This window comes from Peromyscus leucopus, chromosome 4 (genome assembly GCF_004664715.2).
Source record: "Peromyscus leucopus breed LL Stock chromosome 4, UCI_PerLeu_2.1, whole genome shotgun sequence".
Lineage (NCBI taxonomy): Eukaryota > Metazoa > Chordata > Mammalia > Rodentia > Cricetidae > Peromyscus > Peromyscus leucopus.
This window is the reverse complement of record NC_051066.1, coordinates 106403091-106429755: the sequence shown is the minus strand read 5'-3', so window position 1 is coordinate 106429755 and position 26665 is coordinate 106403091. Positions and strand designations below refer to the sequence as shown.

The window sequence follows — 26665 nt, the reverse complement described above, 5'->3', positions numbered from 1 at the left end:
GAAAAGCATTTTAAGTAAATGACTTAACTTTAAGTGATCGTATGAATAAAGAAAATGGTAAAAACTAACAAACATCTGACTTAAGAAGCTAGAAAAGAATAACAATATAAACCCAATGAAGCAGAAATTAATGTACTGAAAAGCAATACACATTAGGAAAAGATTGACAAGGCTAACAGCTTTTTGGAAACAATAAAATGGCTGGAGAGATGGCTCAGTGGTTAAGAGCACTGGCTGCTCTTGCAGAGGACCCAGGTTCAATTCCCAGCACCCACATGGCAGTTAGCAACTGTCTGTAATTCCAGTTTCAGGGGATCTGAGGCTCTCTTCTGGCCTCCATAGGCAGCAGGCACACACGTAACTCACAGATACACATGCAGGTAAAATACTCAAAAACCAAACAAAAGTATTAAATAAAAATAATTTTAAAATATTTTCTTTATTCTTCTCTCATACAATACATCCCAACCACAGCCTCCCCTCCCTCCCCTCATCCCAACCTCCCCTTCCCCCCAGATCCACTGCTCCTGTTTCTCTTCAGAAAAGAACAGACCTCCCAATGGTATCAACCAAACACGGCATAAAAAGATGCAAAAAGATTAAGTATGACTCTCATATCTGGATGAGGCAACCCACTAGGAGGAAAAAGGGTCCCATGAGCAGGAAAAAGTGTTAGAGACACCCCCACTCCCACTGTTAGTCTAACAAAACCCCCAAGGGTGTGGTAGGGAATCACATAGCTTGTATGCGGAGAACCTAGTGCAGACCCACGCAGGCTCTGTGGTTGCCACATCGGTCTCTGTGAGCCCCTATGAGCCCTGAGACCCACGGCCAAACATCAGGCAGAGCTCTGGGCACCCCAGCGAAGAAGGGGAGGAAGGCTTATAGGAGTCAGAGGGGTTGAGAACATAACTCACAGAATCAATAAAGATTTAAAAAGAAAAAAAAAAAAGAAACAGAAGTATAGGGAAGGGCAACATACTTCTACAGTCCCAGCATTCATGAGGTTGAGGCAGGAGGATAGCTACAAGTTTAAGGCCAGCCTGGACTACAGTGTGAGGATCAGAAGAGTCAGGACTGCATAGCAAGATCCTGCCTCAAACAAATAAACAAGAAATAATAAGCACATAATGAAAATGTTGATTTGCCAGAAAAACTTAAAAACTTAAGGACAGAGAGAAAAGGTTCACAGCCAAAAAAGCAGATTTATTATTTAGAGATAGGGTTCTCTATTACTCTGGAACTACCTATGTAGACCAGGCTGGCCTTGAACTCACAGAGATCCACCTGCCTCTGTCTCCGGACTGCTTGGATTAAAGGTATGAGCCACCACGTCCAGCCAGAGAAATTATAAAAAGAACATTAAGAACAACTTCTGTGGCCGGGGTGGTGGTGGCGCACACCTTTAATCCCAGCACTCGGGAGCCAGAGGCAGGCGGATCTCTGTGAGTTCGAGGCCAGCCTGGTCTCCAAAGCAAGTTCCAGGAAAGACGCAAAGCTACACAGAGAAACCCTGTCTCGAAAAACAAACAAATAAACAACAACAACAACAACAAAAACCTTCGGTGAAGGGAAATTCAAAAACGTAGCAACGGTGCGCAGATCCCTTTAAGTGTAAGCTCCTGAAAACGGTGGGAGGGGCCTGGGGTGCGGCTCAGTGACAGGGCACCCGCCTGGTATGCGTGAGGCCTGGGGCTCAGTGGAAAGAAGCAGAAGGCCTAGGTAGTTTTCTGATCAGTGAAAACAGAGTCAAACTTGAGACAAATGCTAACGAAATTTCACAGAACAAATCCAAACTCGTCCAACCAACAATAAAAAGAGACCAGAGCCCCATTGAATTATTTAATGCTGGCAAATCATAGGTCAAAAATCACACAATAAAAAGTAAATTATAAGACATTTACAGATCACAGATGAACATAAAAGCAAGCGCCTTAAACATATGATCGGCAGAGCAGCTAGCATGGCAGATGGAGGTAGTGAATCCTCATAGGCTCGCTACACCATGAGTCACGTGGTATTAAACTTCATTGGCATTAATGGAGATGCTCAGTTGGTAAAGTGCCCGTAAGCATAAGCATGAGACCTGGGTTTGATCCCCAGCATCCATGTAAAAAGGTCAGAGGTCATGGACATCTGTGACCCTAGTGGAGGGGATGGAGACAGGCAGATCCCGGAGCTCACTGGCCAGTCAGTCTAGTCAGTCTGCGCATATCAGGTTCAGTGAGATACTATCTCAAAAGGTAAGGTGGAGGAGAGGGAGAAAGACGTCAACCTCGACCTCTAACTTCCACATGTATGCACACAAGCAAAAAAACCCACAAAATCCCATTAACGTAATTCAGCACATTAATGGGTAAATAGATTAAAGGAGAAAAGTTACATGAGCAACTCAAGAATGTAGAGAAAAGCAACATTTTAAATTCAACATCCATCCATGGTTGAAATGGAAAGCCACCTTCCTTCACCCGACGGAATGTAATCCACAGGTAGGAAGCTGAAGTTAACATTCTTTTATGTTGTTCCGAGAAAGGGTCTGATGCAGTACAGGGCAACCTAACCTCGAACTTGCAATGTAGCCAAAGAGAGCCCTGAACTGCTGAGCCTCCTCCCAACTGTGTGCCACTGTACACAGAGCTGGGCCTAGTGGTACAGGCCTGTGATCCCAGGCACTTGGGAAGTGGAAGCAGGAAGACCACAAGTTCAATGCCTGTCTGAGATACTGAATGAGACCAAGGCCATCCTGAGAAACTTAGTGAGACCTTGTTCCAAAATAAGAGGTAAAAGGAAGAATGAGGAGTGAGTGAATCCTGGGAGGAAGGAGGGAGGGGAGAGAGGAAAAGAGGGAGGACAACCCACTAAATAAAAGAGCCAACCAAATAAATAAATATGTTGTCTACATGCTGAGTAGCCAGGACTACACAGCAAGACACTATCTCAAAACAAAACAAGAATGCCCATTACAAGCAAGGCATGGCAGCTTACTCCAGCACTTGGGAGCTTAAGGCTGAAAATTCACAAGTTTAAAGCTAGCCTGGTTTATATAGGGAGGCCCTGCCTAAAAAAAGAGCCAAAGTAATGTCCATTATAGTGCTTGGTTACTTTTTTTCTTGACAGGTTGGCTTAGAACTGTTATATAGACCAGTCGGACCTCAAAATCATAGAATTCTGCCTGCCTCTGCTTCCTGAGTGCTGAGATTGAAGATGTACACCAGCATGCCCAGCCAACAATGCTTATGGTACTCAAGGCTGTACTTGTAGTCCCAAACAGTGCAATAAAAGTCACACACAAAAGGCCTGGATAGTTAAAACAGAGGTTCAGAGTAAATGGCGTGTGCACAGAAAATTAAATCAAAGCAAAGCAAAAGATCACATCTGAAAATCAGTTGCACATCAACAAATGATATGTGGATATGGTGGCTCTACAGGAGGGAATTTCATGCTTGGTCAAGAGTCCATGGGTGAGGCTGGAGAGATGGCTCATCAGTTAAGAGCACTGGCTGCTCTTCCAGAGGACCTAGGTTTGGTTCCAGCCACCCACAAGGTAGCTTACAATCATTTGTAACTCCAGTTCCAGGAGATCTGATGCCCTCTTCTGGCCTCCACAGGCACCAGCACTGGTGTGTGTGTGTGTGTGTGTGTGTGTGTGTGTGTGTGTGTGTGTGTGTGTGTGTGCAGGCAAAATACTATACACATTAAAAAAAATTAAAAAATGTAAAAGTCCATTGCTGGGGAGGTCCCAGGCTCTTGGGTAGAACTGGTTATTGTTTTGCTAAGTAGTCATACTGTCAAATTCCTTTTACATATTTATGTTTTCTCCCTTAGACCTAGACTGCTTTCAACCTTGGTCAGGAAGCTGCTTGATACAGTGGGTAGTAGTCAATGCAGCATGATTGATCAAAGTGCTGAGAATAAGAAACTGAACATTCAGTTCTAAATGTCACATCTTTATTAATCCTACCACCAGGGCCAGGGAACATCATGGAAGAGAAAGCACAAAGAATGTAAGAGCCAGAGCAGTGGTTCTCACCTCGAGGGTTGTGACCCCCATCAAAGATCACTAGAAAACATATTTATATCACAATTCATAACAGTAGCAAAATTACAGTTATGAAATAGCAATGAAAATAATTTTATGGGGGGGTCACCACAGCATGAGGAACTGTCTTAGAGGGTCGCAGCATCAGGAAGGTTGAGAACCACTGAGACAGAAGATGGATGGGGGCTAATGCTCTGGAATGCTGTCTTTGAACAGAATACAGCCATTGTCATCACGAACTCACAGCAGCGATGGTTACCTGCACAAGATCAAGCCACCCAAAATTCTAGCACAGATAGGGCAAATGATCTCCAGGCCCACCCTTTACTGAGGAGCTACTGGTAGTTGATAGGTGCTGGGAGAAGGAGAATCATTTTTTTTTTTTGATGATTGATGTGATTCCCATGCCCCAGTGCATGACCCCACACTGGTGTACATGTGTTGTTAGTAAGCTTTAAAAAAAAAAAAAAAAGACACGATTGGAGTGGTGCTGGTGCTGGTGCACAACTTTAATCCCGCATTCAGGAGGCAAAGGCAGGTGGATCAAAGCCAGCCTGGTCAACAGAGTGAGTTCCAGGACAGCCAGGGCTACACAAAGAAGTACCATCTCAAACAAACAAAACAAAAACCAAAAAAAAACCCTATGAAGTTGGGGAGATGTTAAGAGGATATGGTTGGGTGTGATGAGTTGGGATGGGGAAACCAGGGGTAGATATGATCAGATTTATTGTTCATGTGTATGAATTTCTCAATAATAAAGAAAAAATTAAGGATATAATTTTCATGGGAATAAAATATGTAAATGGTCATGAGAAGGTATGTATATCTGAGTGGCTCATTCCTTCATCTCTTGAAGTCCTTCCTCAAATGCCACATTTCCAGTTAAGTCAACTGTGACTATGCCATTTAAAACTGCACTTCTCTATCAGAATTACTCACTTGTCCCTATTTACCAATTTCCTTCTTAAAGACTTAAACTTTATATAAGTAGATTCAAAGATTTACATGAGAACACAGCAGGGCAAAATAACCAACATTTTCTTGAAAATTATTATTACCTAACCCCCTGCACTTTCTCTTTCCATGGGGACAAGTATTTTTGTCTGATTTGTTTATTCTTTTATATTTATATATAAAGCCTAAAACTGTCCCTGGGGTCTCTTGGTTCTTGTCTTCTTGAGAAGGAAAAAAAATTCAGTCAAGACTGGATGATTTAAGCAGAAGTTTATTTAACAAAGTCAGCAAAATAAACACTCTGAAAAGAGATTGTAGTGGACCGCCTCAAGACAGGGAGCAGTCCAGGAGGTTCTGCATTTGGATTTTTAAAAAGGTTTTCATGTGTATTATGAGATTAAGTGGTAGGTTCCTGACATAAGGTAACTCTCCCTCCCAAATCATGGTGGAACAGATCTCCGTTTTAGAGCACTGGTTCCCATGCTCCTCTAGAAAATCCCACCAATAGAGAGTGTCAGAGCACAGTATGGGGCTGGAGAAATGGCTAAGAGGTGACGAAGAGCTCTTGTTGCTCTTGCAGAGGGCCCAAGCTTGTTTCCAAGCACCCACATGGCAGATCACGACCATCTGTGAGCCCAGTTCCAGGGGACCCAATGCCCTCTTCTGACCTCCTCTGGCACCAGACACGCACGCTGTACACATACATCCATGCATGCAGGCAAAACACCCACACACATTAAACGAAAAGCCACAATGCAAGTAATAGTATAATGATGCCAGGTCTTTTGAGAACGTAGACCCCCTGTGAATGCACGTGTGCAGAATGCCCCCTGGCATCTTCATGTCCAACAAAGCTGGAACAACGTTAAGTGCATTTTCAAGGATGTTTAACCGCAAAGGCATTCTGACTGGCAGGAGACACAGTTGCCATGATGCAGCTGCAGTTTTCCTTGGTTCCTTCATCTCTAGCTCCTTGTCTATCTGACTCTGGTACGTACACTATTTACCCAGTGTCTGGTACACAGTACTGTTCAACAACTATTTACTGAATAAGTGAATGAGTGAAAACACTACGTACATGTGGCCTTGGAAAATTATACAACTTTACTGAAAGGCATTAAAAGCAGCTGTGTAAATGGACAGATAGACTGTATTCATTGCAATATTACTCAAAGGATATTATTACACACTAAGTAGGTGTGTGTGTGTGTGTGTTGTGTACATGTGTAGACTGATGTGAGAATCTATACAAGCAGATTCTAAAATTTGCATGAAGAACACTAAAGGTCCAAATGTCCAGTATTCTCTTGAAAAGATATTTAAGGAAAGTGAGCACTTGCCCTATATACTTTTTTCACATCATCATCATCATCATCATCAATCTATAGTGATTAAAACACTAAGAGGTCATGAAAATCAACTGGGAGCTGAGTGTGTCAAACATCTACTGTCCCAGCACTGTACAAGGGAGGAGGCAAGAGAATTACAGGTTCAATGGCAGCTTGGGCCACTCAGTGTCTCAAAAACTATAAATAACAAGTAGGTAAATAAGTAAATAAATACATAAACAAGAAAAAACTCAATAATTGAAAAAAGAAAAATGTAGGCAAGGCGTGGTGGTATATGACTTTAATCCCAGCATTTGAAAGGCAAAGGCAGGCAGATCCCTATGGGTTCAAGGCCAGCCTGGTCTATATATCTAGTTCTGGGCCAGCCAAAACGACACAGTCAGACCTTGTCTCAAAACAACAGCAAAACAAACAAGCAAACAACAACAACAAACACAACTCTAACTACACAACATATTATTTAGCGATTATACAGTCCGTGGTAACTTAATTTAGAAATAATGAAGTCACACGCTCATCTTCACAAGAGGACTACACAATGGTATAAAACAAGAAAGAATTGGTTGCAGTGAGATTTTTAAGTTTTTGTGGAGCAGGGTTTCCCTGTGTATCCTAGGCTGGTCTCATATTCACCCGTCATGTGGAATGTTTCATGATTTTTATTTTATTGTTCTTTGGTATATATCACATAGGATATAACATTTTTGCTTTAAGAAGACTTTAAAAAATAAATCACTTTATGTGAGCGTTTGCTTAAATGTATATACATAATATCACATGTGTTCCTGGTACCCTAGGATGTCAGAAGAAAGTGTTAGATCCTTGAAACTGGAGTTATTGATGGTAGTAACCATCATGTGGGTGCTGGGAACAGAGCCAAGGTCCTTGCAAGAGCAACAAGTACTCAATCACTGAGCCATCTCTCCAGCCCCATAGGATAAACTTTAAAAGTCATCTTAGGGATGAAGGTGTAGTTCATCAGTAGAGTACCTCAGAGGCCCTGGGCTTCACCTTTAGCATCTCCAGAATAAAATAAAATAACGTTAATATAAAAGCCTTTCTAAACACAACAAAAGCCCAGAATATTTTTTTTAAATTGAAAGACCAGACAAACTTCATCACAACACCGTTCAAGACAACAGCCAAACAGAACAAACACGTACAGCTCAGAGCAAAAGACCGAGTTCTTTCAGATAAGCCACCACGAGACACCAGTCTTAGAGAAGACTGAGCACAAAACATGAACAGAGCGTTAAAAAGGAACGTGAGGGTGCGCTCAGCGGTACTCAGAGAACGAGAAACGGAAGTCGCTGGGACACGACTGCCGGGTTACCGATGGAGACAGGAAGTCGGGGAGCCATTGCTCGCTGCATCCGTCCATCAACCCCACGCTTCCTGTCAGTCCTTGGAGCTTTCACTACTGAATCACTATCTACAATCCCGAATGCTGCTTCTGTATACATACAGTCCTTGATGATTTCAGTATCAATACAGATGTTTTTTCTTCCGATACTCTCTCCACCCCATTCCTGGAGCATTTTCTCCTCTGTTGACATTGCTCCCCTCTTTGGCTGGCCTTGTGGCACAACATTTAACACAAAACACTCCCACCTCTCGGCAGTCTACTCTCCAACCCCCTTCTCACTTCCTGCCTAGTCACTCATCTCCAGCAATTCCTCAGCCCCATCTGGACCTACATCCCCCCTCCTCACTCCTCAGTCCATGTGAGTCCCATCTCATCTCTGTAACGACATCTTGCCCATGCTTTCCACTCCTTTACTACCCCAGCTTCCACTGTGTTCAGATGGCAACCCCTCCCCTGGGGTTCACATAACCACTCACCTGTTCTGCAGCTCTACCCGTATGGCCCAAGATGGCCAGAGAAAGCTTTCTCTACATGGATGACCACAGAACTCAAGCAGGCCCTACCGCTGCTTGGTAATGGCGTGAGATTTCCCCAGAGCATTCATTCTCCTAGATAACCATGTCACCCCCCTAGTGTGTCTCTCTCCATCTTCATCCTCAGCTGTCCACCTTCCTTCTTCACTGAGAAAACAAAGCCGTCATAAAACAAAGCCAAACGGCAATCAGAAGGGAGTATCAGCAAACTCCCCACGGACCCACTTCAGAGTCCACGTTCTCTGTCTTCCTCGTTCCTCCCCCGGCCCAATGGTCAGTGTTCCCGGATGAAGCCAGTGCATCAGCTGATGCACTAGAGCCTGCCTTTCACTAGCTGTAGGGCAGCAGCGTAGAAATCCTCCCTTCTCTTTCTTGCCTATACTGGATGTCACACTGGAGTTCTCCTTGTTCTTACATTGTTCCACCAGCCTGCTTCTCTGACCCCTTCAAGGTTGTTCTGCGGTTTCTGAACTCTACAATCCTATTCTCCTTGTACACTGTAGGGAGCGAGTTAAGTCCTGACTGTATGTATATTGTTGATCTGGGCATCAAAAACTCCAGCAGCTCAGTCCCACAGGAGGGGCAAAGCCTTCCCCAGGTGAGGCTGAGAGGGACGGAAAAGCCTTCCTTGGGTCTGAGTTCGAAAGCTGACAGATGCGCAGACCCGCCCCACCCCCACCCTCCAATGTTCACATCCCGGAGACTGCTCCCCTACAGAGATTGCTCCTACTGCGGCTAGCTAAACCTACCTCCTCGTGCAGCTGTAACAACCCCCACTGCTTGTTTTTATCTGTAGGTAATAGCCTCAGCCCCTTGTGCAGCTGTATGCAATAACCCCACCTCCCTGCTGAACTGTACACGTTAAACACACTGAGCTTCTGGGATGCCAAGGCTCCTCTGAGATCGAGCACAGAACATCCAATCCCAGCTTTTCTGTGTGTCCATGGGTTTGTCATCCCTTCCTTCCCTGGCTGCCCCAGTTAGGTCAATCCCTGGCATTGTACAAGGGCTCGGCAATGCACCTCAACTCCACTCAAATATTCCTGTTGAGGTCACCAACGTCTTTGCCACTGCTAAGTCTAAGGATCAGTGTTGAGCAGTATTGGTTACAGTTGCCTACTGCCTCCTCCTTGGGGCATTTTTTGACGTACACTCCAGGGCACAGCACTGCCTTGGTTTTTCTCTTACCTCACTGGCAGCTTCTATTCATTCCCCTTTGCTTGTTCTACGCCTCCATGACATCTAAATACTGGACACCTCAGGTCCAGCCCTTGGAACTCTCCTGTTTTCTATCAACTCTCGTTTCCCCCATCCCATTTATTCACATTTGTGTCCACGGCCTACATCCTTCCCTTAGGACGCCCACTTGTGTTCTCAGCTTCTTCTTAAACTTCCCACCTGGGGGTTTAGTTAGCCTCCCAAACATGGTATGGCTACCACCAAACTCCTGGCATTTCACCCTGCAAACTTGCTCTCTTTCCCCCAAATCTCCTTTCTAATGGACTCCCTCCATTAGATCCAGGTTGATCAGATCTGCAACCTTGTGGACATCTTTGAATGTCATTTCTCTCTCTGTGTCTTTGACCCTTGGCTTCTCTCCTTCTATAACAACATCCAGATCTAAGACGGGTGTGGGAGTGCACAGATGTGTTCCTAGCACTCAGGAGTCAAGTCAAACAGCGCAGGGCACCAGCGCCTTGCCCACAGCCACCCCACTCTCTCTCTCTCTCTCCTCAGATGCTCTTCCCCATCCTGTCACATCCTTGTTCTTCTCTGGTTCCTTTGCTAAAGGATCTGGGGACTGCAGCTCCAGAAAGCTCGTCAGAGGGACTTCTCTCAGCGGGCTACGGCTGGCACTTCCTTGGCCCCTTAGGAAGTCTCACTGGCCTCAGAGCCACCCACACAGCACCCTAGGGAACCTCTCTGCTTCCACCTTTCTGCTGAATGCTCAGTGGCTCAGTCCAGGCCCCCTCCCCAAGCCTGTACCTGTCAATAATGACTGGATCTGAAGGTGTCTCATTCCGGTTACCACAGCTCTTGCGGTCACAGCACCGACTGAAGAAGAGATGAAGAAAGACAGAAAGAAGAGATGAAGGAGTGTGAGAGGACAGGCCCAGTGAGGGATCAGATGTCCTGCTCAGGGTGTAGAATGCCTATGTGCAGGGGATCTCTTCCAGGGACTTGAAGGAGAAAGCCAGGAAGGCTCTCAGCAGGACCCTTGGCAGCCCAGTTCTAAGGATGAGGCTGGCTGTGAAATCTTTGTGCCACCAAGCAGTGGGTCACCTACAGGGTCTCCTGGATGATCACAAAGTGAACCTGCCCCTGTAAGCAGCACCCTGACCTAGACATGCCCAGTGCCCAGCACTCCAGAGGCCTTCTCTAGCTTTTAAAAATTATTATTATTTTAATCATTTCCCTTCCCAGGGTGGCCACTGTCTCAACTACAGGTTTTTAAACATATTTTCTTTTCCACATCTTAGGAACTGTCTCCGAGGCACAGCAGGACTGGTATATCCAGGGAAGCCCTGCAGAAAATGTTAAGCTCTAGAGTAAAGGGAAGGGAGAGCTAAGAGCTATGTCCCCCTCCCCACCCCCAACTTATCTACCAAAGAGCTGCCCAGCATTTCTCACATCTAAACAGCTGGGTTTCCTCCACCAGGCCCCTAAGCAAATCCCAGAGGCCTCTGTGTTGCCCAAGCCAGCCCTGTGCCCATCTTCCCAGAGAGCTACTCCCTGGAGCTTCATTAGTTAAGCTTCCAGAAGCAGTAGGAGGCCTCTCTTGCAAAAACACTTAGAGACGTCACATAAACAGGCCAGGCTAATGGGGCCTCAAGGAGTCTCTCCCCTGTCCCTGCTTCCCCAGGGGACTGGAGGTGTTGTGAACTAGGAGCAGGGCTTGACAGGGACCCTGAGCTACATCGCGACAAGGTACATTGTCTTGCCAACACCAGGGTGCATCCTGACACTGCCCATCTTACCTGCACATGATCTCGTGAGTGAGCAGCACTCGGCACATTTCAGGATTCTTGTCCTGCCCCTCATAGATGATAGCCTGGGGAGGAGGAAATGGCAGGCTCGCGGGGGAGGGAGGCTCCTCTCAAGGCCCCGGGGCAAGCACAGGTGAGCCTGGTGTCGGCCAAACCCAGGCCCAGGAGAGGTCCCCACCCCAAGAAAGATCATGCCCTTTGCCCTGATCTGAAGGGTCCATGGGTGCAAAGCAGGGTCCATCTGAAGCCTGGCTGCTCAGATGGAGGAGAGCCTTCTACCCTCACATAGGACCATCACCTAGGTGGCAAGAATGGCGCCAGCTCTGCAGATCCCCTGCCGGAGGAGCCAAGAGGCTGCTGGTCCCACCCTGCATCATGCTCGAATCCTCAGCCACGCCTGGCATCTTGTCCTGTGCAGGCTGTTCTGTGGGTACGGTGGGCTCCTGCCTCTTTGCTCACGTACACTGTCCCTCTCTGCACTGAACAGGCCACTGAGCTGCCTCTCCCCGCCTCCCTGTCACTTCCCCAGCTTGGACCTTTGCCCTTGCACCATTGTATCCCGTCTTCCCCAGTCTCCCAGGTCCACCCCCCCCCCAGAATTGAGCTTCCGGAACTGTAAATCTGGCTTCCTAGTCCCCTAGCCTCTGGGCCTTCCAGCCTTCCTCTGTTTGTAGGTCCTTTTCTCTCTAGGCTCCCACATTGCCACCCAGTACCACTGCCCCTGCTTGGCCTGCCTCCCCTGTCACAGTGACCGAGAGCTCTCTGGGCATAAGCCACTCTGCTTTGCTTTGGGACTAGGACTGGGTGGAGGCCGCCGGAAGCACCTGTCCATACACGAGCTGGCGAGCAAGTTGCCATGTTTCATTCCAGACCCGCTAATCTGGCCCGTTTACAACTCAAGCTCCTTCTCCCAGCATGTTTCTGAAAGCCCTGGGACCTGGGCCGCCTCTCACAGGCATCAGGTTGGTTTTCCTGAGCTGCTCGGTCAGCCCCAGCCTCCTTCCTGGGACCTGTGGGACGCACACAGGAAGACCCAGTGTGCCCATCCCCCTTTACAGTTGGTGATGACACCAGAGGATTTTCTCTGGAGAACTGCTTTCAGTGGAGTTGCCTCTACTGTGTGCTCTCGCCTTCGGCACGGTCCCCAGACAACGGCTGATGGACAGAGGATGCAAAATGCTCCAAGGGCACCAACTCCAGTGCCATTTCTAGCCCAGGGATGCCTGTGGACTGGGCTAAGGCTGGACTCTACCTGAGACCACTTGCTTCCTGGGTATCCCCCTGCCCTGCTCCCTCTCCTCTCCTCCTGAGGAGGGTGTTCTCTCCTCGCCAATAAACTGCACGCCCCTGATTTTGTGCTGCTAAGGGATAGGACTTAAGCCAGGGTCTTTTCATAAATACTTTCTTTTCCCGACTGGAGAGACAAAGCACCATCTTCTTGCCATAGGCAGGGAACTGGGAGAGCCAGAGCAGCGGGAGGAAAGGTACAAAGGAGGCCGAGAGGGGTTAAGGATGTTTACTCAAACAAGCCTAGGATGGGCCGGAACACTCACCTGCTTCGACATGGAGTCGATGAGACGCACGTAGAGGTCTTGCTCTGTCCGAAGTCCTAGGGTGGGAAGGTAGAAAGAACTTGCTGTCAGGGGAGGATGAGGGTGCCTCAGATGACTAGACCCACACCCTTCCCAGCCCTGATGAGGGTGCTATGTGCCTCAGGGTGCTGCAGGCTTCAGACTGCTTACCATTGTTATACACCAGCCGAAGGCGGTAATGGATCCCATTGTTCGTCTTTTCTGTCCCAGGCTCCTGCAAGGACAAGACAGGAGGATGTTCAGGTGCTCAGGGCCTTCAAGCTCCTTCACCCATAGCCTCCTTCATCCCTACCCTCCGCCCGAATCCCATGGTCCTTCTTTGCCTTCCAGCCATCGGCCCATGCTTTCCCACTCATTCACCACCTATCTATCCACTCAGCGCCCCCAGTGTGCTTGTGTGTGTGTGTGTGTGTGTGTGTGTGTTCTCGTGCGTGTGTATGTGGCCAGGTCCCTGAAACCCCTCCATCACCCCCAGTGCTAGTCCCAGGCCAGCCCATGAGCCTCTCACTCGATCCTTTTCCACGAAGTCGATGAAGGCTGTGCGCTCCACCTCCACGGGCTGCCCCTGCCGGTCGTACATGGCCAGCACGAAGTGGAAGAAGTTGGACTTCCTGAGGTTGGAGGGGGGCTGCTTTTCAAAATGTGCTCTTGCCAGGCCCACGCCACTGTGGGAGGAAAGGAACTGGAAAACCACGGGAAGGGCCCTCCGGTGAGCAAGACCCCAGTGGTTCCGGCCAGGTAGGTGGCTGGCCAGGAGTAGGCTTGGACATGCCAAGAGGTCAAGTGAGATGGGCCCTTCCATCCTGGACAGGACCACATCAGTTCCACAGAGAGGCCTCCAGCACTGAGGCTACCCCAGCGTGCTTCTTTTAGAAGAAGGAACACCACAGTGCTGCATGAAGGCATCGGACAGGCTCTCCCACTGCAGGCTTTTCCTTGGGACCCATATTTAGGAAGGCTTATCTCTAAAATGGTGTATAAACTGTAAACCAATTCACTGTACTATCCAGAGGCATTTAGGAGTGTGTACTAGGGCATCAGGGGGCACCTTGGAGATACTGGAATGAATTTCCTACTGCACCCCAGCTTTCAGCTAGGGCTTCACTGAGACGATGGCATTGCCTGGGACATGATGTCCATCAGACTAGCAGGGACACTGAGCTGGTTCCAGGCTATTAGCCTGCTCATCGTAGACCTTGGACTATAGATGGGCAATACCCTTTCCGGGTACAGAGGGCATGACTCCAGCTTCAGGACATCATGGCCTCTGGGCAGGAGGATCTCCTAGTTTGGCCTTAAAAAAAGGCTTTCTCCTGGCTCATCAGAAACTTTGCTCAGAAGCAAGGAGGACGAAAAGAGCAAGGCCTCGTTTACCAGATTGCCCATAAACTCCAGTGCAGCACTAAACTCTGGACCATGCAGCACAGCATGTAGCACTGGAATTAAGTGCCTGGAAGAGGCGGGAATTCGCAGGCAGGTCAGAGTGTGGGCACCCTAGTCCCAAATATGTCACCATGTAAAAAGAAGCAAAGGAGGAACATATTGCTTGGGGGTTTCTTTTTGTTTGTTTGGTTGAGTTCTTTGTTTTGTTTTGTTTCGGGGTGTTTTGGTTTTGTCTTGTTTTATCCTTGTTGTTTTTGAGATAGGGTCTCACTCTGTAGTCTAGGCTGGCCTGGAACTCACTATGTAGTTCAGGCTGGCCTCAAACTTGCTGTGATCTTCCTGCCTCAGCTTCCCAAGTGCTGGGATTATGATATGAGCCACCACACCTGGCAAAAAAAAACAAAAAACAAAAAAACAAAAACAAAGGATAATAATTCTTTTTGTGGGATATGGCGGAGGCTTACAGAGACTGCGGCTGTCCCGCCACCCCAGGGAGTAAGTCGAAACTCAGCAACCGGAAGAGGCAAGCGAGCAGAACAAACAGGCCCAGAAATATCTGTAAGGGCAAGTGTCCGTGGAGCAGATTTCAAAAAGTGGAGCACTGGGTGAGGGATGTAGCTCAGTTGAAAAAGTGACTATTGCCTGTGGTGAAGGAAGCGCTGGCGTCCATACCTAGTGCCATGTAAAACCAAGATGGGTGGCGCACACCTGTAATCCCAGGACTCTGGAGGTGGAGACAGGAGGACTGACTGGAAGTTCATCCTTGGCTACATAGTGAGTTGGAGGTGAACATGAGATACAGGAGACTCCGTCTCAAAATAAAGAAAGAGAGAAAGGAGGAGAAAAAATGAAAGGCAATGGGAATAAGTGGACCGTGGCTGGGGAGTCAGCTCCGTGCTTAAAGCACTTGTCATGTAAATAGGAGGACCTCAGAGACCCAGAACCCCATAAATGCCGGGTGGCTGTGGCACAGCTAGGAAGGCAGGGACAGGGGTACACATAACAAGCTGGCTAGCTAGCCTGGCCACATGGATGAGCCCTGGGTTCGATGGAGAGACCTCACCTCAGTGAGTAGGTTGGAGAATGATCAAGGAAGACTCCAAGGCAGATATCCACCACAGGCTCCACATGCACACATCTGCATGTGCCCCCACACACGCCAAGATGCCCGTGCACGCGCCCGCACACCACATAGACACATTCATCGGGGTGTAAAGCAAGGAGAGAAAAGTTTGCATTGGAAGTTCCTGCCAGACTGTATAGGAATATGAACACCAGGAACAGTTTAGACTTTCTTCTCCAGGCCAGGCAGGCATACCAAAGCATGTTTCTTACAGGTTTCCTTATCTTCTCCCTAGAGAAAAGTGCTGTGGCCACACTGCTGACTCACAGCACATATGGGAGTCTTTGAAGGCCTTTGGACACCCTGTAAAAATGGACTCCACTTCAGTTTGCTCAGGCTAGTATTCCCCATGCATTAGGTACCCAGACTCCAAGATGATGGTTCCCAAGGATTCTGCCTCTTGATACTCATGTGCTTAAGCAGGTTCCTCTCACAATGTGTTCCTGCTGGTCCGTGTGGTCAATAGAATATAACAAAAATAACAGCACATGACTTCCACATTTTAGGTCCTGAAAGCATCGTAACTTCTCTCTTGTTCTTTTTCTTGACCCATCCCACAGGAGAAGCCAGCTGCCATTAAAAACCAGTGCCCAGGACTGGGGACGTGGCTCAGTTGATAAACTGTGTGCTTTATAAGCATGAAGACCTGACTTTGGACCCAGAGAACCAACATAAAAGCCGAACAAGGTGTCCTATGCCTGCAATCCCAGAGATGGCAAGATGGGAAGCAGAGATGGGCGATCCCTGGGCCTTGCCGGCCAGTGGGAGACCCTGTCTCGAACAGAAAGTAAAAGGAGCGTGAGGAATGGCATGAGACTGTGCTCTGACGTCCCTGTGCACTCCACACATATGTGCACTCCATGCATATGCACCTATAACTGAAAACACACGCGTGTGCGTGCACACACACACACACACACACACACACACACACACGCACATGCACGCATGCACGCGCACACACACACCAGCATCCCAGATGCCCATCAGGCATGCTTCCTTGACAATGACTACCAAATGCATTGCTGTTTAATATTTTCTCCCACATAATTTAAAATCGGGAGCCAGTGAGCCGGCTCATTGGGTAAAAGGCTCTTGCTGCCAACCTGAGTTTGATCCTAGAAACCTACATGGTAGAAGGAGAGGACCAACTCTCACCTGAGCTCCATGGTACATGTGAGCACCTCCCCCCCACAAACACACACAGTTAAATAAATACAAGTAAAAAAATCAACTTACTGTTTTCTTTGGCTTCATACTAGGCCACAGTATCTAGGCTGTCGGGGAACGAGGCGATTGCTATGTTTCCACTCATATAGAGTACAGCAAATAAAAAGTGAACTGTTCTTTCTCCTGGATACATTCTTGGGAGCCACAGTGGCCATGGGAATGGGTGATCTAGGAGACAGATGTCTTGTCTCCCGTTCAAGAGGACAAGAGGCGCCCATCACTCTTCCCTACCAGAAGTACCCTGCTCTGGGGGTATTGTCCTCTCTCCATTCTTTCCCATTCCCTCCCTTTCAAGTGGGGACTTGACCACCCTCTGTCAGCTTCTCAACCCAGCAGAGAGGCAGGGAAGCCTGAGGAGAGCTTTTGATCGCAGCGGGTCTCTGATTACTATGGATGAATATGCTAATGAGACATCAACTCTGAGCTCCACCCTCCTGCTTACAAGGCCAGCTTAGCTTGAACTCTGCCAGGGGTGGCTTCAAGAACCACCAAGTGGAACAGATGACCGAAGGGGGTGGCCTTGTAGAGCAATCCCATCACTGCTGTCCTATATTCCTGTGCTGAGTCTGGTAGGCTCTCAGACAGTGGGGAGGAAATAGAGAGGAAGGCCTTGGCAGAGGAGAAGTGCATGCTGAGAGAGTGCAGAATCCCCAGGCCATTCAATAGGGCTTTTCTGTGCAAAAGCCTGATGGTGACCCGAGTTTCCCTTCCCACCCCAGTCCCCTTGACAAATGCCAGTCAGTCCAGAGTCCTGTCTCTCCCCCGATTATGCTGGTCTCCGAGAGACTCAAACCTGGGAGTCTTCCCTAAGCCCTAAGCCACACCCCCCTGTGCTGGGCCTGCCCTCCCCATGGACAGGGTTGTTTGGGAGAGAGTACAGAGATCAGGGAAGGGGAAAGAAAGCAGGTTCCTCTAGGGGATAAGCACCAGTATCCGGTTCTAGAGTGTGTGCGAGGCATAGAGAAACAGAGCCGCCTCACAGGCCCCACAACATAACCTCACTTAGCCTAGCTCTATTCCTCCTAAGGCAGCCGAGAGTAGCATCCAACCCTCCACCCTGCTCGGGCTCACAGGCTTCTGTGGGGCAGCATTGACTAGTTAACATTTCCACTACCATGAACTACCACAGAACAATATTAATGACAGTCTTAGCCCCCATCAGACCAAGATTCGCCAATAGAATGGGAAACCCCCTGTTAGGGGCAGCCTCTGCTCCTTGCCTGGGAATTCTCCAGTTTACCTCAGTCATGACTCAGCCAGTAAAGTGAGGAGATTGAGATAAAATGAGAAAAGATTTTGCTGGAAAAAGTCTAGTATTTTTATGTGCATGATTCACAATAATACAAAGAATGTGCTGTGCAGAGGAACAGAAAACCAAAAACCAAAACAAAACAAAAAAAACAGAAGCAGGCTGGACCGTGTCTCCCTTCTCTGGTTGTCCTCGTGGCTCTTGTCCCTGTAACTGCAAGAGGGGATCCACACCTGTTAGGCTGAACTGCAAGCTGCAAAGAGAGAAACCTGGGGAGGAGGAAGGAAAAGGCTTTTTCTCTTCTCCCCGTGGGAGAAGCTGCTGCTCTTGTGATGAGAAAACAAACCATAGTTAAAGAACAGAAACAGAGACATACTGGAACAGTGCACAAAGTACCCAGTGATCTGAGAGTCCCCATGGCCACAAGCTGGGCACAGGCATGGGAGCTACAGGCCGTATTGAGTGCTTCTCCGCTCAGAACAAAAAAAAGATGGAGGGATAGGAAGATCGGGCCCCTGAATGCTGGAGAGGCAAGGTGTCCTTTATGTTCTAGAAGCAGAGAAACTCCCTGTGATTAAAAACTTAACTATTAACAGCGTATTGGATTGATTCAGGGAGCTTCAGGAGTGGGGTGTGACAGAGACAAGAAAGGCAACCCAACAAGCTACCACCGTACGCAGCTGAGCCCAGGTCTACGGAGAACTAGGAAAACACAGAGGATGAGTACTTCAAACTCACCCCCACCCCCAGTACCGGGTCAGGGACTCGGTGTGTCTGGCACTGCCACCTTTTAAGCCACGACCTCCTCCTCCAGATTTTATTTGTGTGTATGTGCATGTATGTATGCGGAGGTGTGCCCGAAGAGGACAGAAGGAGGTATCAACTCTCTCGGAGCTGGAATCCGGTCTCTGGTCCTCATGACGGAGAAGTACCACTAACTACTGAGCCATCCTTCCCAGCTCCCGAGGTTGGCCTTGTTTGGTTGCTGCTCTCCTGCCTGCCGAACGTACTTGCAGGAAGAACAAGCCCTGGCCTCCTTAGCAAGTCTTCAAGCATTAGGAAGCAGATGCTGGCTGAGGTAGAGCTTTGCCAACCAAGGGTACTAAGAAGGTAAGCGTGGGTTCCAACTGCCAGCCACCCAGAAGCACCGGGTACGAAGGAAGCCGGCCGAACTTTAGCCCCTGGAGCCCGAGGGCATCTCGGCAGATTCCGGGTGTATGATGAATGTGAGCGAGCACTGGCCTACTCAGGATGTGTACTGCTGGAGCCCACGGTTGAGTGACATTTCATTCTCTTAGCGTCATAGGAAACAGAGCATGTACCTTCTTCAGATAAACGCTGCTGAGTGACAACAACCGTCACACCAACCGTTTTTTGTAAGAATCCAGATTGGCCAGGCAGCGGTGGCGCACGCCTTTAATCCCAGCACTCGGGAGGCAGAGGCAGGCGGATCTCTGTGAGTTTGAGGCCAGCCTGGTCTACAGAGCTAGTTTTAGGACAACCAATTTGACACAAAGAAACCCTATCTCAAAAAAAAAAAAAAAATCAAAAGAGTTTATTCCCTCAGTTTCTCAGAAAGGTTGTTGCAAACACAATGTCCAAACACTTTCCTCTCAGCTCTGGAGGGTGTTGAGGCGGTAGAGAACTCGTTCCTAGTCTAGAGAACCCAGACTTGGAAGCCTTCATGCCGGTATTTCCCACCATGTCCCACCTTCTGTTCTTACACAGGCCCAGGCTTAAAGGGGACTTTGTGAGACACCGGGAAGAACTTAGTCTGCACAGGTACTCTTTGGACAGTAGAGTCCCGCTGTGCAGCAAGCTTTGGTATGCCTAGGCTCCCTGAGCACTGGGTCAGGACTTGGAGGTGAAATGAACAAGGACAACTTGACCTTCTTAGCCCGGGCTACTGAGATGAACTGCACTCCAGAGCACACGGGCATGCTAGTTGGCATGGTAGGGCAACAGAGTATCTGGTTGCTATTACTGAGCCCACCCAGCAGGCCCCTGGAGATATTCCCTTGCAAGGCTGAGCAAGATGCCCCAGGGCGCTCTTCTCCTGGCATTCAGAACTCTCTAGTCGACAAAGCCCCTGTTGCAGCCTCTGTCTCTATTTACAAAACGCTCACGCTTGATCACATACTTACTATAAATAGTAATTTAACAATAACCACCTGCATCCCCTTACAAGGCGCCCCTGGGGGCTTCGGCCTTCTGGTTTCCTGCCAAATGTTAAGTCTGGCCTACCTGACAGCCCAAGATGCTGAACAGCAGCACTCTGGCTTGAGCCTTGACCCATCTTCAAATCTGAGATGTTGAGTTAAGGGGACACACCTTGAAGTCATCAGCATTGGAAGCAGGCTCCGCTGACCACCCTCTACCTCCAGCACAAAAATGTAGGCCTCCCATATCTCATCGCTAGTCTCAGATTTGCCTCAGTTTCTCCTGCTGTCTTGCTATTCTCTTCCCTCTCCCGCCAGGGCTGCCGAAGTCCCAGGTTCGTTTCTTCCACACTCCTCTCCCTTTAAGCATCCCATTGGTGCCCAAGCTCTCCCTTAGGCATTCTCTGTGCCCAAGGACGGATCGTGATTGTCATGCTGTGTCTGCCTCCAGCCAAGATCTCTTGGCTTAGCCCTGCCCAGGCCCTGAAGGGCTCAGAACCTAGCCATGATGCATAACAAAGAAGACAAAAGTAGTGACACACAAGGGCACACCCACCTCAGTGGTACCCACAGAGGGAAGGCCTGGTAGCTCAGGGCAGCTGCCCAGAACCTGTGTGGACGAATCCGCTGAAGAAGAGGTTTGGGTCAGTGGAGGTTTCAGAGTCCCCCTTTCCACTACTCAGCACAATTCTACTTAGTGACCCATGTCTAAATGGCCGGCAGGGGACAGGAGACCCTCATACGTGAGCTCTAGTGCTTTCCCCAGCGTCCTTCAGTTCCACCTACCGACTGCTCACCTCGTTTTTTTCTTCTGCCCTACCCTCTCACCATCCACCCACAGGCCAGCCTGCCAGCCAGGTTCCAGGATGAGGAGCAGCGATTAATTATTAAAGCAAACAAAAGCATTTCCTAGCAGGGAGGCTAGCCTGCAGCTGCTTACAGGAAAGACATCCCCAGCAGCCTTTCTTCTCTCGGGCCTTACTCCTGGGCAGAGACTGCCTGAGTCCTGCAGGGTAGGGCTGAGCAGACCCCTCTAGACTCCCCAGCCTAGGAAGCACACCAGAAGGACCACCGTGCTGCCCCTGGGCTAAGCCCACCGGCAGGAAGACCTGTCTAAGGAGGAGGATGGAGAATAGTCTGCGGCTAGGTCTCAAGAGAGGAATTCCTATTGGTGCAGGTCAGGGGCAGTCACAGCAAAGGCCAGGGGTCTTTGAGCAGACATCCCTATTAGGGAGCCCCCAGCAGGGAGAGGAAGCCTCTCCCCCAGCCTCCCCTCCCCTTCCTGTGAGCTGGGCATTCAAGTCCTCTTCTTTCCCTACTTCCCATGCTCAGAATCTTCTTGGGGTAGGCAGAGCCCCCCTCACTGATCTTAGGGAGGCCTTCCAGACTTTTTTCTCCTCATCCACTTTCTTCAAAATCTCGGCATTTTTGTAAAGTCTAAGTTGTAAAATTGGAGAGGGTGGCTGGAGGATGTAGGGCAGTTGTTGGAACATACTGAGGTGAAGAGAGGCGCCCAACAGGGAGGAAGCTTTTGGAGACAGCTAGGTGGACTACTTAAGCCAGTGGGTGCTGTAGAAAGAAGGACGAATGGGCTGCCATCTTTGCCCCACAGGAAAGCCTCAGCTGGCAGGGCCAGTAAAACAGGGACAGGCAGAGGACGGCAGAGCCTGGCCTCTAGTAAACATCTTTATGTAACATTAGGAACTGCTCTCCAGGGCAGGGAGGCAGGGCATACACAGAGCCAGGTGCTGAGGTGGAGTCTGGTCTTCGAGGCTGGCTGAGGCTCTGTTCAGTGGGTGTGTGATTCTAAGGGCTTGAGGACTGTGTTAAGAAAAAGCAGGTCTGGCAGTCTTGCTGGCTCTCCAACACCACAGGCCACTGTCATATGGAAGTTGGGAAAGAGAGCTGGGTCCGACTGTCCTGAATGCCAACTATCTGGAAAATGGTGATGTGCCAGGGACAGCATCCTGTGGTGACCATCCTTAGCCCTAAAAACCGTCTGGGCAGGGTGGGGACACAGGACACAGACAGAGGCGTGCCGTAAGGGAGTGGGGTACTTTTCCTTTCTTTCATCAGGGCAAGGACATGATCGGAGAAAGGTGCTTTGAAGCCTGGTGTGGTGGTGTGTACTTGTCATCCCAGCACTTGGGAGGCTAAGGCAGAGTTGGAGGATAGCCTGGGCTACATAGTGAGCCCCACCGCCACCCCAAGTACCTTGGAAATGTAGCTTTGGTGTGTAGAGCAGGGAAGCTAGTTTGGGGGAAGGGGTGGGTCAGAGTACAGGACCAGGAGTCTCGAGTTATCCTTCAAGCCAGGGAGGAATGGGGTCTGGCGCACAGGAGTTTAATTGTTAAAAGTGGTGTTTGGGGACATTGGGATTGAGACTGGGGACAACGCGTTTGGGTGCTTTGAAAACCAGGTGGTTGTCGCTGAAGGTGAGGAAGGCACAGACCATCCACACCGAGCAACCTTGCAGGAGAATGAAACCAGGCAGGGAACGGAGATGAAGGGGAGGATGGGAGATGGATTTTCTTGTCATGTTGTGGGATGGGAAGACCCGAGCAGACAACTGACTGAGGGAGAAGATACACACCGGAGAAATGACGAACATTGTGGAGAGGAATGAGAACCGAGGATTAGCTTCCCTCGAGAACACATTTGAAAACTCTCAATCTATGTCCTAGAGCCCGGGTTTCCAGACTGGGGGGAAGCAAGCTCAGGCCTGAAGACTATTCTGTTCAAACTTCAGAAGGCTTTGGGCTTCAGTTATGTGGCCTTGGGGACCCAGAACAGACACCACTCAAGAACCTTTCTCTGTGTAGACAACACTGTTGGTGCGTGGGGGAGGGGTGATATTGAAAGTCTCATCCCCAGATTTCTTGCCCCTTCAGGACATCATCTCTGTTACTCCTGCTTGCCTCTCATTAACCTGCTGGCCCTGGGCAAGCAGAGAGCAAAGTCCGAAAGAAACACGAACTTCCACTCTAATATACTCAACTACGTAACTTCCCACAACCACTTCAACTTAAAGAAAAAGCCAGAACCAACAGAAAGGGGGGCACACAGAGTTATAAGCACAGCACGAGACGACGTTAGAGGGGGAAATGGGAAGGAAATAGACTATCACGCTGATAGCAGTTGTGTTAAACAACTGTGATTTGTGTTTCTATAATCTAGTTGGATCACTCTAAAAACTTACTGGATTTGGCTCATCTGCAATATCCATTCCTGTCCTGGAGAGATCACTCAACGGAGAGACCAGCGCTCTCCCTGAAGGCTGTGAAGACAGGTGTGCAGAAAGACTGCATCCCTTTGCCCACAAAACAGTCTGTGTCTACTATGAGGTGAGGTTGGGGAGCACTCCAAGTGATGCCTGAACAAGTTTGGATATGTGAATGGGAGTGGCACAACTTTGGATATGTGAATGGGAGTGGCACAACTTTGGATATGTGAATGGGAGTGGTGTGCCAGCCCCGGTCTGCTTTGACAATCTCTAGCCGACGTCCTTCAGAGGATGGGTAGCAGCTATTTAAACTTCCAGGAAACCCAGTGCCCACCCTGCCCTGGGTCTCCAGGGACAGTCCCTACCTAGCGCTAGGCTCTATGTGCTCCCCATCCGATGTATAGCCTCCAGTCCATGTTGTATGATTGGAGGAAGTGTTAGAGACCAAGTACCAGCGGCTGCAGAGACTGGGTTAACAAGCCTTTCAAGTCCCCATCCAAATCCTGGAGTTGATTCCTTACCGAGGTCTCCTGCCCAAACCCCTATGCCTTCCCCTGAAAAGTAACCAGAGTAGATTCTGCTAATTCCCAAGAGCTTCCTGCCTCCCTCGGGATCTACCCAAAACCACCCAACAGAGGAGTTCGGGCCCCATTCTCAACCCCAATCAATTCTGCAAGGTCAACTGCCCACGGGCTTAGCCACTCTTCAGCCCCACCCACACCTCTGGCCCTGCACACCACCATTGCTCCAACTCTGAGGAGCGTGGAAAAGAAAAAATGAGGCAGAGTTTCTTGCCTTTCTTGTCGGGTAGCCACGGAACTGGACAAGTGGAACAGTAGAGACTGCCCAAGAAGAAGGGACTGGACATCTCTAGACGGCTAGTAACTGTGGGTCAAGGCTCAAGATGTGCAGCGGAATGCGACACCTCCTCCAGAGCTCTGGACACTAGTGAGCAACCTCGCCCCATATTCTCAGGAAAAAGTCTGTCAGACTCAGAGGGTGAACAGTAGACTTCGTCGGGACGGTCAAGTGTTAAGACTCTCTCCATCCCTTGCTCCAGTAGCTAAGGCACGCTGGACGAAGGCGACAGGAAGCGGTACAACCAGAGTGCTAGGTCAACCAGAGTGCTAGGTCGGGTGGGGCTCTTACCTCTGCGCCGCGGTGCTGGAGTCCAGGATGCCCGCGCTCTGCATCCAGGAGCGCACCGAGCCCAGGCTGGAGGGCAGCAGCGGCTCCTCTTTCAGGTGGAGCCCACCGCGGGGCAGAGCATCCTGTGCGGGGAACATAAGGACCCGCAGTTCGTGGGCGCCCCCCACTGCCAAGGATCGCTTCCCGCCGAGGCTGTGGGCGTCGCAGCTCAGCCCGACCCGACGGCACCGGGAGCCTCCAGGAGCGCAGCGCTACACGGAGTCCTGGAGCCTCAGTGCACGCTCGCCTCTCCGGGGCTCTCTCAGTCAAAGCGGGTCCCTGGGCGCCGACGCTGTCCCCTCCCCTCCCGGGGAGCGGGGCGGGGAGATGGAGGGATTCCCCCGCGGCCTGAGAGCCGGTGAGCAGACTGAGAGCGGAGCCCGCACCCGCTCCGCACGGAGGCGCCCCAGAGGCGCGCTCTGGCGGCTGCCCAGAGCCGCGGTCGTCGGAGGGGGGGGGGCGAGCGCCCCTCTAGCTGCCCGCCCTTCCCCCCGCCTCGGTCTCCCCCCGCCCGCCCGCGGCGCCCGCGCGGGGCGCTGATTACCATCCGAGAGGGGGAGGCTGCGGCCGTAGAGCTCGGCGGCGGCGACGGTGGCGGCCGGGGTGGCAGCAACAGCAGCAGTCGCGCGTCCCGGGGAAAAGCAGGGCCGGCGCCGGGCCAGCAGACGCAGCCGCCGCCAGGTCCCCGAATGCCCCGGCGCCCCGGGCCTGCCGCTGCCCCGGGCGGCAGCACCTGCAGCAGGAGCAGCAGCAGACCCGCCGACTCCCCCCGGGGCCCGGTCCCCGGGCTTCCCCGCCGCGGCGGCCGCCGCCGCCCGCCGCTCCCGGGGGCCTGGCCGCGGGCCCTGGCCATCCCGCCGCCGCCGCCGCTCCCTGGGGAGCGGGAGCCGAAGGGAGGGAGCACGGGCAGGAGGAGGGCTGTCGCAAGCGGGTGGGCCCAGGGGACTCGGGGCCAGGGGAGGCGGGGGCGGGGCGCGAGGCCGGCCGAGGGGCGGCCAGGGACGTGACATCATCGGGGGAGGAGCGGCCGGGCTGGGGCCGCGGCGGCGGGGCGGACCCTGGAGAGTCGGTAGCCGGGTTGGGGGCCACGGCCGGGGAGACGCAGCGGGAGGGCGCCGGGAAGCTGGCCCTGGCCGGGGAAGGCGAAGACCGGGCGGGCTGGGGGCTGCGCGGCGAAGGAGCTCAGCTTAAGCAGTTCAGCTCATCACGCTGCGCTCGGGAACCACCACGGCCTCCCGGTCTCCACCAGACGAAGCTCCAGCATCTTTTTGATCCCATCTCCTTCCCCTAAGTGTGCGCCGCCCTCTCCTCGGCCAAGGCTTGATTCCGGGAGTTGCTGCTCCATTTGGTACCTTCTGACTTTTCACTGGCCCTCCCGGCACTTCCCTCAGTGAATCTGACCCCGGCTTAACCTCTGGTTTAGTGCTCAAGGGTCTCTCAGTGTGTAGCAGGTTGCGGGCCCCAGGTCAGCTGAGCTACCTTAGTCGGGCATCTCCCATCCTTATTCCTGTCCTTGGGTTACTTAAACTCAAGTTTACATTCCCAACTGCGCCTTTGAGAAACCTCTTGACTTTTGATGGCAAGTTGGACACGTGGGACTCAGACTTAGGGTTAAGAGCCCAGCTCACCTCCCGGCCTTTGACCTTGTGGCACAGCCTTTTCTGTGTGTCCTGCGGGCTGTCAGGAAACCTTGGATCGAATTCAGCAGTTTTCTGCAGAACAGCAAAGGGGGACGGAGGGGGTGGCTTTGCCCTTGCCCTCTCAGATCTCCATCCTCCTGGGGGTGGGGCACGCTCCAATCAACCCTTAATATCCTGCCTAACGCTGACCCAGAGAAAGGATCCCAGGGACGCTTTGGGGTCTTGTGTCTCCCCAGAGTTCCTCTGCCTCTTCTCCTGACCTCTTTGTTCTTCATTATCCCTTCCCCTTTATGCCCAATTTTCCACCACCCGTCACCTCTGAAAGAGGAGGAAGAGACACTGCCACCCAGACCTCTCAAGGTCTCAGCTTTTACCCCAGGTGGAATTATCGAAAGCGGGTCTTTCAAAAGGAATTCTTTTCCAATCGCCCTCCACATCCTTTTAGCTGACTCTAAACCTTGCCTCTCATAGTATGTATAGCTCCAGGATCACCAGCATCGACGCTGGTAGCTTGTTAGAAATGCAGACTTGAAGGCCCTCCCAGACCTGTCAAGTGAGAGCCTGCCTCGGAGAGCCGAAGTGCTGGGATCACACTATGTATGTGTGGCTAAGACTTCCCATTCTTAAAAAACCTTCTCCTTCTCCCCACC

The 26665-nt window shown here is 50.6% G+C and overlaps 1 protein-coding gene across 3 annotated transcripts in view; it reads right to left on the bottom strand.

The window, feature by feature from the left end:
- Positions 1 to 25121, bottom strand: part of Ebf4 (EBF family member 4) — a 70557-nt gene extending 45436 nt beyond the window's left edge. Inside the window, exons 1-7 of one of the 3 annotated variants that reach the window (XM_028878557.2) lie at positions 24920 to 25121; positions 24337 to 24458; positions 13329 to 13485; positions 12971 to 13034; positions 12782 to 12837; positions 11220 to 11293; positions 10228 to 10296 (exon numbers count right to left, since the gene is read on the bottom strand). In XM_028878557.2, coding sequence (XP_028734390.1) covers positions 10228 to 10296; positions 11220 to 11293; positions 12782 to 12837; positions 12971 to 13034; positions 13329 to 13485; positions 24337 to 24458; positions 24920 to 24922 — 545 coding nt within the window. In that variant the 5' untranslated portion in view covers positions 24923 to 25121. Of the gene's footprint in view, positions 1 to 10227; positions 10297 to 11219; positions 11294 to 12781; positions 12838 to 12970; positions 13035 to 13328; positions 13486 to 24336; positions 24583 to 24919 lie in introns of those variants that run through there. The other 2 variants (XM_028878559.2, XM_028878558.1) reach the window with 2 other exon arrangements.
- Between the last annotated feature and the right edge of the window lie 1544 nt (positions 25122 to 26665).